Source organism: Vidua macroura, chromosome 1, assembly GCF_024509145.1.
Source record: "Vidua macroura isolate BioBank_ID:100142 chromosome 1, ASM2450914v1, whole genome shotgun sequence".
Classification (NCBI taxonomy): Eukaryota; Metazoa; Chordata; class Aves; order Passeriformes; family Viduidae; genus Vidua; species Vidua macroura.
The window spans coordinates 37,794,281-37,809,581 of NC_071571.1; the positions used below are offsets into that span (position 1 = coordinate 37,794,281).

The 15,301-nt window shown below is 38.9% G+C and overlaps 1 protein-coding gene across 1 annotated transcript in view; it reads right to left on the reverse strand.

Annotated features, from left to right (window-relative positions):
- The window catches only part of ZNF385D (zinc finger protein 385D), a 416,346-nt gene extending 401,818 nt beyond the window's left edge, over positions 1-14,528 (reverse strand). Inside the window, exon 1 of the mRNA XM_053987806.1 lies at positions 14,426-14,528. Coding sequence (XP_053843781.1) covers positions 14,426-14,528 — 103 coding nt within the window. The remainder of the gene's footprint in view (positions 1-14,425) is intronic.
- Positions 14,529-15,301: the final 773 nt, after the last annotated feature.

Consider the following 15,301-nt stretch of genomic DNA (forward strand, 5'->3'; position numbering starts at 1 on the left):
TATAACTGGTTGAGTCAGGCAATGCTGCATCCCCTCTCATATGGAGTTGTGCACATTCTTTTCCACAACAGGCACTCTATTCTTATTTAATATTTATTCAATATTTAATTTATATATGGATATAACATATATAAAAATATATATTGTATATAATTCAAGTTTTTAAAAGGAATTGTGTTGGTTTCAGTAATAATCCCTGCAAAAAACTTGAGCAATTTATTTTTAGCTGACAAAATCTTTACCATCTTTCACTTAAACCAGCAAAGCATAATTCCAAGCTAATTAAAAGTCAGCCACATGCTGACAATTAAAAGTCAGCCACATGAACAATGATGGTTATAGCTTTTGCCTGAATGTTGAATTATTTGCAACTTGTCCCCATTTGTTGAAGGCCACCTCAGCTTTGTATTTGCCCATACAAATTGCAATTCCCTATTATCAGAAAATTTTCTTCTGGCCCGTGGACCATTTGATGCTATCGTGCATTGGTAGGACCAGCTCAGTCAAAGTGTTCAGCTTCAGTGAGGGACAGATGTGGTGTTTTACTCCTACTGCAAATAATTTGGCTGTCGAGCATATAAATTTAATTCCAAGTGCAGGGGGAGAAATATACTCTCTGAAGTTGAAAAGCTTGCCAAAGGGAAAAACAGCATTAATAAGGAACTTGTACTGCTCATTTGCTGCACACAACTTTTCAATCTGTTTCTCAAAGTTCTGTAACAGCATGTCCAGGGAGAACTGAAAAGGCAGCTGGATGAAGCTGTCAGAAACAATGACCCAATAAAAAAGGTTCTTACCATTTGCCAGTGATGAGCACTAACACAGTCCTTCCCTACCCCCACAAAATCTGTCCTAAATCAGATTGCCCCTTTTTGCCAGCAGTTGCCAGAGTTCTGTAATGTGTATCCAAAACAACCAAAGACCTCTTCCTACAGCAACATCAAGGAAAACACCAGCTTCTGAAGAGGACAATCATCACCAGCACTTCTCTGTACATCAGGTGATTGGAGTTTGGGTTTGAAGCATATAGTTAGGAGTATGTTTTCTTCAGAATGTTCTGTTCTATCTCTAAAGTTATACCCAGAAAGTTTACGATGTTTGATCTTCCTGAAATTGTTGGCATAAAACCAAGAGAAAGCAGAGAAAGCATAAATGAAAATTACAGTACTATTATATAAGCAAGTGTGGAATTTGGAGCTCACTGGGCTGACAATTTGGACTCTCATTACAATTGTAAAGAAAAATACTGAATAATTTCACATACATGAAAACCACCACAAATTTCTTTAAGAAAATAAAATTAACATATATATAGATATAAAAGAATATATATATATAAATAAAAGAATTAGAAAACTCTGTAGTGTGCCAGATGGACATTTGAATACACAGGTGGCAAGAACACCAAATCCTAAAAAGGGCTTAAGCAGTAGGGGAAGAAACCACATTTAAATTCTTGTCTCTGAGAATGAAGCTCAGATTTAACAGAGGTTATGGGAGCCGAATAAAGGGGGAAGAATTTTTGGAACAGTATAGACATGGAAATTAGTTTATCATGAAAAGAAGAGTGAGAGAAAGAAATAAAATATGGCAGTGTATTTAGAGTCTTTTTCCTCCTGATATTAAGTACAGGCAGACAGGCTACAATGGGATAATGCCAAAATTATAAATAAGAATATAAAAAGTAAAGGAGAGACACAACCAGGAAAAATTATTCAAGAAAAAAATTATTAAAATGAAACATAACTGATTACAGCTTATTGTTTGAACAAAATTGCTTTATTCCATAGGCATGGCTTACACTTAAGCTGGGTATGCTCATCATTTTGTGCATATCTCCAACCTTCTATTTTGAATATTTTTACCATTAATTTGACCTGTAAAATTGTGCAGAGGATAGCTTAATAGGCAAAGAGAAAGGATTTTTCCACTTTGATGGGAAGCAAAATAGATGCAAAAATTATGCAGCTAACACATGTATACAAAACAATTTAAAAAAAAACTCCAAACAGTGGGCAGGCTTTTGCTAAATGCAACTATTAAACATATTTTTATTCAGTTAATGATAAGGTTTCTATTGACAGCATTAAAATTATTCCAGAATGGTTTTATTGAGGAAAGAAAATTATTATCCACATGTCAAATAACTATTATCTTAGATCTTATTTGGAAAAGTATCTTATCAACCTCTAGGGAAACAGAATAATTAGTCAAGTTGATATCAAAAGCATTTCCAAAAATATTAAGAAGTAGGTCACAAATAAGCCTTTTATTTATCTTTTTGAGAGGGAAAAAAAAATCTCACTTGTTAACAAATCCACCTGAAAATGGCCCAAAACTAGACAGCTTTATCCTTCGAAGTTATTCACATTTCACAAATAAAATTTTACCTCACCAAGGAGTAAGGAGAGAAACAACAGTTCTACTTTGTTACAGACCTTTATATCAAGATATTTACTGCCATCCTATCGTTGTCAAATCTGATTATAAAACAGGGATCAGCAAGCAAGAGATTAAAGGCTCATCTGAGAAGCTGGAAAAAATGAAATTGATTAAAATTGTCCAGACTGTGTCAGTTTCACAGGAGCAACCATCCAGATGGAGGAACTACTGGAACACTGGAATTACAGATATGAGTACTCTCAGTCTCTCTCTGCCTTTGAAATGTAAATGGAAACTGCTGGAATTGTTGAACAAAGATAGATAGATAGATAGATAGATAGATAGATAGATAGATAGATAGATAGATAGAGTAAGACTCCTCACATTAACCAGCTTCGTGGAGCACAGGATCAGCATTATATTAAATGGAAATCCTTGCTGATCCTTGGGCTTTCTCTGCTCCTACTTGAGAATGTTTTTCTCCATAGGCACTATATGCATTCAATTTCTGTTCTGTAAGAAAAGGAAGTACTTACTGCTGTGCAGTCTGGCACACAGGTACTTAAGTTGCTACATAAGCACTAAGGTCATTTGAGTGTTTGTCTAACCGAAGCTGCTTTTGAGAAGCCATAGCCCCAAAAAAAAAAGGAACTGGCTAGACACAAAAGACAAGAAATAAAGGTTTAGGTACATAATCTCTAATGGATGGATGGCTGAAGGGTTAAAGAGCAAGGTTTTATAACTCAACAAGAAAAAGGAGTGTGTCCAACTAAAAAAAAAAAAAAAAGAAAAAAAAAGAAACCACAGTCTACTCTTCCAGATGCCACAATGACATTTGCATTTCCCAATTACTTTCTACTGATTTCACAGTCCAGCACCCAACTATGTTGTGAACATGAGATGATGCAAGACAAAAATGGACATCCTTCAGCTGCCTGATGCTCTCTGCGACCATGGTATTTCTGAGCAGGTATAAATCCATTACAGAACAGAGAGCTGTCTCAACCCCTATAGGCAAACAAAGTGATGCGTTTGAACTCTCCTCTTCCACGAACAACGCCTCAGAGAGGAAGGAGGCAGACCCACACAGAGGCACTCCATACAGTGCCTAATTCTAATTTAGGGGCTACGTGGGCCCAAATCTGTGCCTGTTCCTTCATGCACAAGAGCAGGTGCAAATACAGTCAGGGCACTGTCTCTTATAGCAAGCAAGAGTCTCTCCCAGAAATGTGCTGGGTGTAGGAGTAGTGGATCATCAGGACAGAGCAAGTCTAATTTCATTCTCTGTGAACTGCAAATGCAATTTCTTTTGCTGCATCCTGGGAAAAGTACAGCAGCAAAACTATCCTCCCACAGTGGATTTACTAAAGTGATTTTTTAAAAATGAATGGAAAGAGAGAAAAAGAAACCTCATGCAGAATAAAACTCCATTACTTGTATATATTTTCAATTATACTGCCTAAAATGGAAGTTCTACTCTGACATCATAAAAGAATCGATTTTCTTTCAGCTATCAGTAAAGATATAAAAAAAAAGTTCCGGGAGGGTGGGTGGTGTATCACTACACAGAGAGCCAAAATAATCATTTTCCCTGTCTTCCCCATCCTCCCACATTTTCCTTTATGGGTTATTCTGCTTTTACTGCCTACATTCTTCACCTGAAGTCAAACCCTCTGTTTATGGCATCACAGTGGTTGCTGTGGAGGCTATTACAATGTACAAAGCCAGAAGTGGTGAGTTCAAGTTTGGACTGAGCAGTAGTATCTCATGAAATGTTTCTGACGGAGTAGGAGATATTAAAGGGAAAAAAAATAAAAACAGAACATATATTGAAAACAAATTAATTAACTTCTTAAATGACTGTTTGCCATCAACTTCAATTATCACAGCTGTTTTCAGACATATTACTCCACTGGCTGTAGAGACTAAATGCTAAACTATACATATGGAAGCAAGCATACAACAGGAACAGGCAGCACTAACACAGATGGCAGCAGAGTTCCCAGCCACGCTGCTCAGTAGTGCCTGCTGTGATTGCTGCATGTCTTCTGTGGCAAAAACACACAAACGACAAAGTGTGGCAAACACAGACATGCACTGCACAGCGCTGCTCTGGCAATGAGAGCTCTTCATGGCACCCTCTGCTCTGCACATTCTTCTGTGCCAGATTCAAGGTTCTGTAAGTTATGACCAGAGAACATGCATTCATGAAAAATCTATTAGTATATAGCAATTCCTTCTACTGTATGGATTGGCTTCACACACCCCTTCTCAAACACAAACATGTTTTAAAAAACAACTCTTGAAGTACAAATGCTAATTCTCAAGAAACATGTAAAATATCACAAATGGGAGAAGTCCATCTTGGGATTTGCATCACAGGGTCAGCCACTGCCAAATTTTCACAACTTTGGTAGCAGATAGAGTTCTTATTTTTTCCCTATATTAAGAAAATCATAAATGACTTCTATTTACTGAGCTAGTTTCTCAATCATATTTTGCCCCTAGCTTTGAAACCTGAAGTATTAACAGGACTGTAGGCTTCAAGGAAAACTACTGATCAAAGATTTCTGAATCATATCTGTACTGACAGAAGTTCTTATCCATCTACTTGTTAAAAACAAAACATGCAAAGAGCAGCAGAACAAAGATAAAATCTGATGTCAGATTTAAAGAAAACAAAACAAAAAACAAACACTTGAGGACAAGACAAGGAAGAGAAAATTTCAAAAAATAAGACCTTAATGGCCACAGAGCTCAATGAAAGGTCTTATTAAAATATTGTTAAGCAAAGAAAGTGAGTCTCTAAACAATCTTTTAACATGAGTGCCTTGAGACTGCTGGTGGGCCAATGTATCTTATTACATGACTGCAGAAGCATTAACAAATTAATTACACCAAATAGCTGAATTAATTATGATATGTGGGACAATAGCAGTTGATACCAAAAGTCATAATGTGCTCTTTAAAGAAAAACAGTACTCTTTTATATCAGGAAAATATATTACCAGCAAAGTTGTATTACTGCATAAAGGCTATGTTACATGGAGATTTCTTACATAGGAATATTGATGGAAAATTGCGAAATTTACTTGTAGGCTTGCACACAAGAAGATACCAGGACATAAAGGTGCAGTGGAGCTGCTGGTTCTTTGTGAAATTCCTTAAGCCAGACCTAGGGGACATCCAGAGAAATCCACCCACCCCGTGGTCAGGGTGTCAAGTGGAACACCAGAACAAGCAGTCTCATTACTGTCTCAAAGCTGGGACCTTGTGGAGGATAAAAAAAAAAAAAAATCCCAAAACAAACCCAAACAGGACAAAACAAAAAAACACATACACCCCACACAATCTCTCCTCCCTGCCCCTCCCCCCGCCCCCCCCAAAAAGAAAAGAGTAAAGCATTGTCTTTCAGACTCTTTCTATAATGACCAGAGATGTCTGTGCTATAATGACACTGGAACATTTCAGTAACTCAGGTTGCCAAGACCCTTCTCATCACAAACTCTTACCTGCACTTCTGATTTATGCACATAGTTGAAGGGCCAGACAGCTGTCGTACCCCTTTGTATTTCTCAAAAAGTTAACACAGTTTCTAGGTGAACTCAGGTAACAGGTTGCAAGCCTAGGAATAGTTAGAATTATTTTTATTCAGAACACTATGGATTTAGCAAATTATTAGTTTTCCATAGTATCTTTTCTGGAACATCCTAAAATAAGACAGCTTTCATTACTATTTGGTAAGTGGTACTTCAGATCATCAGTGGAATCACTTTAGCACCACTTACTCTTGGACTTATTTCTAGGAAGATGCCCATTATCTAGAACTCTCACTTTTCCAAAATTATCAGGCCCTCTTTGGCTTTTTGATGTGAAAAAGTAACCAGTTTCCAGACTTTGTGCCCTCCTTCCTTGGATGTTTTCAAGACTGGACTGAAGAAAGCCGTGAGCAACCTGATCTTATCTCACAGCTGACAGAGAGCAGGAGACTGGACTAGAGAAGTTCCTTAGGATTCTTCCAACCTGAAGGATCGGTATGTATGTATGTATGTATTCCTCAGGTTTCCACTAGATATGCTGAATATAATCAGAACTTAATGGATCTAAATATTTTAACTAGATTTAAAAAAAAAAAAAAAAAATCTAAACCAAACAAACTCCCACCATCACCATCAAACAGCAGTATACGATTGTCAAAATACATCAATAAATAATTTTGCCACTTTCCTCTTTTTATGCTAAGAAAATCATAAAATGGAGCTTGAATTTGCAGAATACAAAAGCCTTGGGCTAAAAATGTCCATCTGCCATCAACTGGCATCATGTTGGTACAGGAATAAGAGGGAAAATAAGCTAGTCAAGGATGCTGCTTCAGCTTAACCCTCCCTGCAATGGAACAACTGCTCAATGCTGCTAAGAACTCTGAAAAACTCTCAGGTGCCACTTAATCATCTCTTCTGTGAGATCATTTGTGTGCTTTCTCCCTGGAACAAGTACCAAAACAGAAGAATTCAGAAAGCCTGAAAAATCAGCTCCCTGATCTGGTGCATACAGCAAGCAGCTACAGCCCACAAGATCAAACCCTTCCAAGATCAGAATCTCACTCCAGTCACTTCAGTTTCTGTAAGGTGATCCTTTTCCCACCTTTACACTTGCAATATAGTCCTCTTCCAAAAATTAAAGTAGTTGACCTGGGACTAGTTTTTCAGCCTGGACATTAAGAAAACAAAGACTACCCACGCAAACAAAAACCCCAACAATATATGCCTCTGTTCTAACCAGATTACTACCACCTCTCAGTGAAAAATAACAAGAAATCCTCCACAACTGCACAATGAATAAAAACGGTGGAGAATTCTCTTTTGCTTCATTAGAACTTGCCTTTGTAGGCCAAATGCTCGAAGCAATTTAGGCTGCACCCAGCAGTACCATTAACACAAACAACTGACCATCCCTCAGGCAACTTCAGTGTTAACTGAAATCAATACTTGGACTGGGAGCAGTCCTGCCATAGAGAATATACAGAAGTCCAACATCATCAGGACTGGAAAAGACCGTGTTTCCTTAAAACACATATAGCGATCTAAAAAAAACCACTTTCTTCCAGATTTTAAATGGATTTACAGGCTTGAATAGATCTTGGAATTCCAAGTAGCTAGAAAGCCAAAAATTCACACCTCTAAGTCAAATAAAAATTGCATATTGTGTTCCCATTCCCTCTAATTCAGGTTTGAACATTGCAAGGAACACATTACTGATGTCAGGACTTGATTATGAAGATGTCTTATATTTTAAAATGATGCAGAAGTCTTGAAACATTCTGCCCATTCCAGAACACAGCATCTCATCTGTTTTGCAGTCCTGCTGATATGAATGCAACGCAGGGGTCCCTTGATCTGTCTGTGTACAGTTTCTCATTACAGAACCTCCTCTCACTTACCTCCTAAAAAATTTTACTCACACCCACTTCTTGTCTAGCAGCAACCATGACCTCCCACATGAAACCACGGTGACAATCAGCCAAAGAGATGAAACTGATGAGGACATCTGGTTATACTACATGAATTTACTCAATCCAACTTCTGGAGAAGGAGTATCTCTTCTCAGCCTCCCATTCCTCCCCCTCACTACAAATGCCAGCAGTTTAGACAGCTCTGTAGTTTCAGAGCTTCAGAGCAATAAGTATTGAACAAAATACTGGAATGGTTTGTACAGCAAAGTGCAATGCAGTCATTGACAATAACAACTCTTTTTCCTTCCTTTTTTCCCACAGGCTCTTGGGTTCATTATCACAAACTAACAGTTCTGCTTTAATCTGCCTTCAGGAGAAGGTCCTACCCACTAATTCTTACTCTTCATTTTGACTTTTTGATGCTTTCCACAGGAATGTGGCATCAACAACTCAATGAAAATTGGTCATAGAGAGCACACAAAAAATATTCTTAGGTATCACAGTGCACAAGACAAGACCACCAAGCCATCTTAAAAAGAACACATTTTACATAGTATTTTGGGCTTATTTATTAAGAAGATCCTTCAGCATTTACCTTCCAAATGAAACAAAGATTTTTTTCAAGGAAATAAAGAAAATAATCTCAATGATACTACTAAGGCAAATGCTACTTAATGACTCAAGGAACTGCCAGTGTAATGTGTTTTTAATAAAGGCATTTGTTTTCAAAACACTGCCTAAATAGCAATCAAAGTGCTATCTTCAAGCTCATTCACAAGGCAAGAGGTACAAATTTGCATTCGCTGGCAAAGCCTCCCTGCCCTGTAGCCCCCTCCTTTGCACCATGTCACTTTTCTAAATTATTCAAAGAATGCCATTATAGTTTTGTTTCACTTGCTATTTAATGCTTCAATATATTAATCAGCACCAATTTAAAATCCATCAACAAAACAGAATGTATCAAAGTGAACCTACAATAACAATATTCTTTGTTCAAGTTTTATAGGAAATATTACATCCTCTACACAATGTCATATGCATGAAGACAGAAAATGAAAATAGTTTTATAAGAAAGACAAGTTAAATCCTTAGAGGGTAAAGACATTCCGGGTCTGGGGATGGCTTATGCTTCTACTGCTCAGAACAGCACTGGGAATAGCCCAAATTCATATGGGAAAGCAGTCAGGAGTTGCCACAGTTCCAATCAATTATTAAGGCAACATGACAAAACAAATTCAGTGCATAAATAGACATTCCAACTGTAGTTAATGGGCAAGATGATTTATTGTTTTAACATGGCAAGGCTAAATGGAAAGACAAAGGCAGAAATGTTAAACTGAATACTAGGACTGGAAACTTCTAGAAGCAAGTATAAAATGCCCTGGAGTCAGGGTTACTCAAAATATAAAATATTTTAGAATGTACTGGAATGAGATAGGTTCTATGGTTCTGTCAGAGTAATCATTTCACCTAGCTTCAGACTTTTCAACAGCAAAAGCCAAATTATCAGGAAACTGATTCTTTTTTTCCTTTCAGATCACACCTTGTACTTCCCAGCAAGGTGACTTGAGATTCTGTCTGAATAAAACTACTCAAATATTCTGTAAAAAAATAAAAGTCAGAAAAATATATCTGGTTATGAAATGGAAGGGAAGTCTTTGGTTTCTTAACTACATATCTGCGCCAAAATTAGATTTAAATAAATATCAGAAAACAGTATTTGGAGTCTGCTTCTAAGATCTAGATGGTGGGTTTTTCATTTTATCATAAATTAAAATATAGAATAGACTGTGGATTTTTAGCTCTGATTACTTATCTCTAATTGAGGAAGATATAATGCTAGGTTTTATCAATATCATAAATATCCACTTTATGAACTAGGCATCCACTAGGGTATTACATTTCTTACAGGGAATTAATTTGAAAAACAAAACAAAAGAAACAAACAAATATTTTTTTACAAACAAAAAACCAGAAACAACCACAGAAAGAGGTAACAGCTAGCCAGCACTTACATCAAAGGAAAAAGGGAAATGCTCATCAAGTTAAAATATACTTGGCAAACCAACCCCTCTTGTTCTCCAGGTCAAAACCCTTCCTTACCCATCCATTTGTTTGGAAAGCCTTGCCTTCAGAGCAAGGTCTGCATTACACAGTAAACACACTGCCTTACTAATGAGACCCCAAAAGTGGCTGAGGCATCAAAGTGTCAGTAGATGTAAACAGAAATAACATCAATGTTCACACATTCTGAACATATAGCTAGGAAAATGTTTCAATATTTAAAATCTACCTGCAGATTATTCCACTTGATCACAGAAAAGATGTTTACTTGCTTTAAGAAGAAAACTTCTATTCCTTTATATTAAGCATATACATATATTTTATATATATATATATAAAACCTACATTAATTTCAGACATTTACTTTCACAAATGCTACAATAAGGAACATGTAAAAAGTGAGGTGAGAGAACTATGCCTCAAGCAAAACAGAAGATTTGGTTATGACTACCTCAACACGACCAATAACATTATTTCCCAGGAGACAGAGAAGGAAGAAAAGGAAAAGCCAACAGAAAATACTGAAGCACATTCTTGAATATTTCAAGAAGTAATGTAAAAAGATGAGAACATCTGAAAGTGGAAAGCTCAAGCACAATTTAATTTCCTAACTGTTAACTGTGGAATTAGTCCACTCCAGGAGCAACCTGGATGTTTGCACATATGCATACAACTAAGCTTATTCAAGAGGAGAACTGTGAACAGGTTTGTAGGGTTTTTTCCCTCTCTCTCCATTCTCCCAGCAGTTCAACACAGCTGGAAGAGACCATGTCTCTGCAGCAATAATACATTGACTTCTACCCTTCCCACACTGCAACCTTTCCATTACGCCAAACAGATATGGCAACAACAGTTTTTGTCTTATTCTGTGACAACTTTAGATAGGTGAAGACTAAAATTAGTCAGCAGATCCAGGTGAAAAAGTGGTCTGAGTTGTTAGAGCTCATATTCATTTACCCAGCCTACCTGGGTATAATTCAACATATTGGCATAAAACCAACTGATTTCATTGTGCTGGCTGAAGCATAGAGGATTTGCACTTGCCAGTCTAAATATGGCACATTTTGTGAGCTCCTCTAAAAAAAAAAAAGAAATAAATTGAAAGTAATTGCTTTCTGTCTAAAATGTCACCTATGTGGATACACACACTCCTATACATACATGCAGCACTATTTACTTGTGCTGTTTTTCCCTGGTAAGTGTTTTTATACTAACTTTCACATAGCTTTAAAAGGGATATAAAACATTGCTTTCTCTCCAGAAGTTATTTCTAGTGGTACCAAGTAATTTAAAAGTTATTTCTGTTTCACAGCTTTTAGTCACAATCTTTCCATATCTACTCCTCAAGGGAAGAAGTTTTCTCATACAAATATTTCCATGTTTTTCTCAAGCAGTAGACTAAAATATTACTTTATTTACATATTTTTTGTTATGTTACTTCTTAACATCTGTCTAAAGAGAATCTGTAATAGAATTCTGGCTGTAGCTGTCAGTTTTCAAGTTCTTTAGAGATTTCACAGGTAAGTTGCCAATGATAATCCAACATTAAAAATTTAAAAATGGACTTTTTACAAGACTCTTAATATTCATCATCTCAACAGGATCTTGAACTTTTTGCTGGAATCTTGACAAGACTTCGTTTACTGTATAGATCACAATGGCTTGAAATGCCAGTTCTGCTTTATATTGCTTTACATGGAATGAAACAAAAAAAAACTCTAAAACAAGAACTTTTACACATGAGATCACAGAGAAATTTTCATATTTGTATTTTTAAATATCAGAAAAGTACAAAAAAGTCTCCATAATTCCTCATATAAAAGGTGAGAAGAATGTCAAAGCTGGAAAATATTTGTAACTTGACTCAGTTAAATGGCAGGTTTGCTCAGCTGCAATTCAATATTCACCCTGCCAATTTAGACCCTTAAATGATGGCCAAATAAACATATCTTAATCCAAACATACATAGAAATATTGTGCATGGTCTTCCGATGATGTCAATCATAACAGTGCTGTTGAGATCCATAGAGCTATGACACTTTTTACCAAGGCAGGACAGCGGCCCATTGAAGTGGTTTTGTAGCAAAAACAGACATTAGGAAGAAACATTACCCAAATTTCAAAGTATTTCATATAGCTTTCTTGTGAACAGTTTTCACCTCACTTTGATAACTGAATGCATGCAGGTATAAATGACTCAAATATGTCAGTCTGTTTGCTAGTTAAAAATTTTTGGCAGTTCATATACCACAATTTTACTTTTAGCTATATCTTACTTATAACCCCTCTAATGCTTTAGCTTAAACATTTTAACTAAGTTCTCTGTTCCTGCATCATGAATTTATCAACACTGCTTGCAAAAGCTGAAATTTACTTAAAAGCCCATTCTTGGAAAAGAGAGTGTTTCTGTAACTTTGAAAAATTCATAAGCATACTAAAGTAATATCACATCTTTGGTTTTCACCCCAAATATTTCCCTATAGCACACAATCAGTATTAGGGACATGCAAACTGCTCCAATTTCATTTTTACCTTATATTTGTAGCTGTCAAAGGTTAGTAAATGATCTGACGACTAAGTCTAGTTCACTTTTCAAAGGCAATACAATAGAGTGTTTATTTTTAAATGACAGCTGAAATCCAATTGAGATGCAAAGTGTATGGGCTTCGGTGTAATTCAGTGTTCTGTGTTGTTGCAGTAATTACTTAAATGTGAATTCAGTGTAATATGATACTTTAGAAAATATTTATTAGAAGCAATCCTAGATAGACTGAAGCATACCACACCTCTTTTCTTAAGGTAAATTAGAACCAAGTTATTTTATAACTCCGTAATTTAACTAATTTAATTTAGAGTTATTATGATAATATATTAATCATAGCAGCATATGCAGGATTATAAACTTTGCCACAATTGCACAGCTGAATCAGCCCAATGTTTTCAGTTTGGCCCAACACCTCACACTACACAGTCTGTGGATTCAATTCTGGCTCTTCTTAGGTCAGTGGCAAAATTCCCACTGAATTCACTGCATCCAGAATTTTGGTCTGTGAGCCTAGCAACTGTACTACGCACATATGACAGGTACACAACTTAAAGGAATCTCATCAACACCAATATGTCAGTCCCTACTACCAGCATTACACTCAGAATTAGTAGGATAAATATTTACAATTACTTTTAAACAACCATTTTTCTTTCTAAATGGATAACACTTTTTTCCCCTCACAGAATTTATTTCAGAGGGGCTTTGCTATCCACTAACAAAATCTTTGCTCTGACTTTTAGTCTGCTTCCTCTTTTGTCTTGTGAAAGGGACACAAAGAAGCAAAATGGAAAAGGAGATGTTGCTGTAGAAGCGTTCCAGCTCAGAAACATCCAGGTGACAATGAACAGAAGAAACACTGAGTTTGCTTTCATTTCAGACCTGCATTTGAGTGTATTACTTTCTTAGCAAGCATTTTGTCAAAACACCAACACCTGAGGTACCAGGCTCCCCACCATCCCAACATCATTGTCACCAAGATTGCTGAATGAGCTACAGCAACCTCTGGACTTGTAAAGAGTACAAATTACTCCTTCAGCCAAATTAGCTTCTCAGGAAAAGACACGAAGTTACTTCGGGGATTAATATAAACAACAACAAACAAACGCAAATTGACGCAGAACTCAAGGACAATTTAAACTGTTACTTTACCCGTGAAGCATTAGGTCAGAGACTTCTGCAAACCCACTTACCCGAATAGTGGATTTACAACCCAAGGAGGAACACAAAGCTAGAACAAATTCTAGTGAGATTTCCAGAATTGCAACCAGATCCACAAACAGTTGGGTTTGTTCCTCAAAGCAGGGAACAGTGACAGCCAAGCAGTACAGTAAGGAAACCGTACATGACAGATTTGGCTCTGGGTAAACTGCACTCAGTGTTTAGCACACAAGGGTCATGAACCTCAACATTTGTTTTCAATAGTTCGTGGAACACCACTCCACTCTATATCTTCAAAGTGAGGATCTGATTTTGGGAGAACGGTCTGTGTGCTGTTTAGCCTTCAAAGAGAGCGTCTCCCCGAACAAGTAAGGGAGGAGGAGACAACAGCACCTAGGGCAATATTTTCAACAGTGCTTTCCGGGCATTAAGATCGTGAATGCCAAAAGAGATTTCGAGGACTCTTCTCAGGTTCACTCATTCATCTCGTTTGCCAGATTAGAAATGCTTTCTGCAAAAATTATCAAAGAAGCCGCTGTCAAAGCGAGATGCCACAACGCGCGTGAACACCGTTCCTTTCCTTTCGCCTCGGCAAATAAAAGACATAAGGCGCAGCTCGGCGGAATTTGGGAGCAGGGAGCTCCTCTCCCTCCGCACCCGCTGGAGGGGAAAGGAGAAAATGATCCCCCTGCCCCGGAGGGTCCGAGCGGGTAATACAAGTCTCAGGCAAGTTGGCCTCGAGGCTGCCCCGCGCGGACCTCGGGGCTCCCGTCCCACCTCGGTGGGCGCCCCGCCGAGCCCCGCCGCGGCCGCCCCCTTACCGTGCCGGGGCTGGGGCTTAGAGCCCGGCGGCTTCTCCTTCCTGCCGCCCGCCGCGCTCCGCATCCGCCAGCACGCCGCCCCCCTGCCCAGCGCGCCGGCCATGCCGCGGGCGGCACCGCGATCCCGGCGGGAGAGCGCGGGGGCGGCGGCGGAGCGCGGGACGCGCTGCCCGGCGGCGGCGGCGGGCGGGAGCAGCACGGTCCCCGCGGACCCGCCTCCGCCCGGGCCGGTGTCAATCAGCGCGGGCAGGCAGCGCCCAGCCCGGGCAGCGCCGCCCCGCGCCCCCCGCCCCGCTCTCCGGGGCACCGGGAGCAGCCCTGGGGACGGCGCCCGCTCCCCCTGCCTGGCCAGGTCCGTGCGCCGCCAACCCCCTGCTCGTACCGTAGAGAGGGAGAGCATCGGAGGCGGCGGTGATGGGCTCCTGGGATGAGAAGAATTCCGCGCTTGGGAAATGACAGCCCTCGGCACAAACCTCCTCCTGCCCGCTGGCAAGTCCTCCTACAGCACCTTCCCTGAAAAACATGTGTACGTTACCTCCTGCCATCAAAATCATTGGTTGTGCACACTCCTGACTCCATACCGATGAGTAACTCAACCTGAGATTCCCACTTCCCACAAGACCATGTGTGGTGAGACAACAGCCTGCCTCCTTTCCTCCCTCCCTCACCTCCGCGGAGCACCCTCTTCTTCCTCGCTAGAGTCCCGGGGACTCCTCCGGCCATCGAGTTCCTCTCCTGGCTTTGGCGAGGGGCCGCCAAAATTTCTGTAGAAGGATTATTGCAGTGCAAGAAACATAATGCGCATAACTTTTGTTTGCAATCTTAGTAATAAATCTCCTTACATATCAAATTATAGTAGTGACTGCAGCAGCCCTG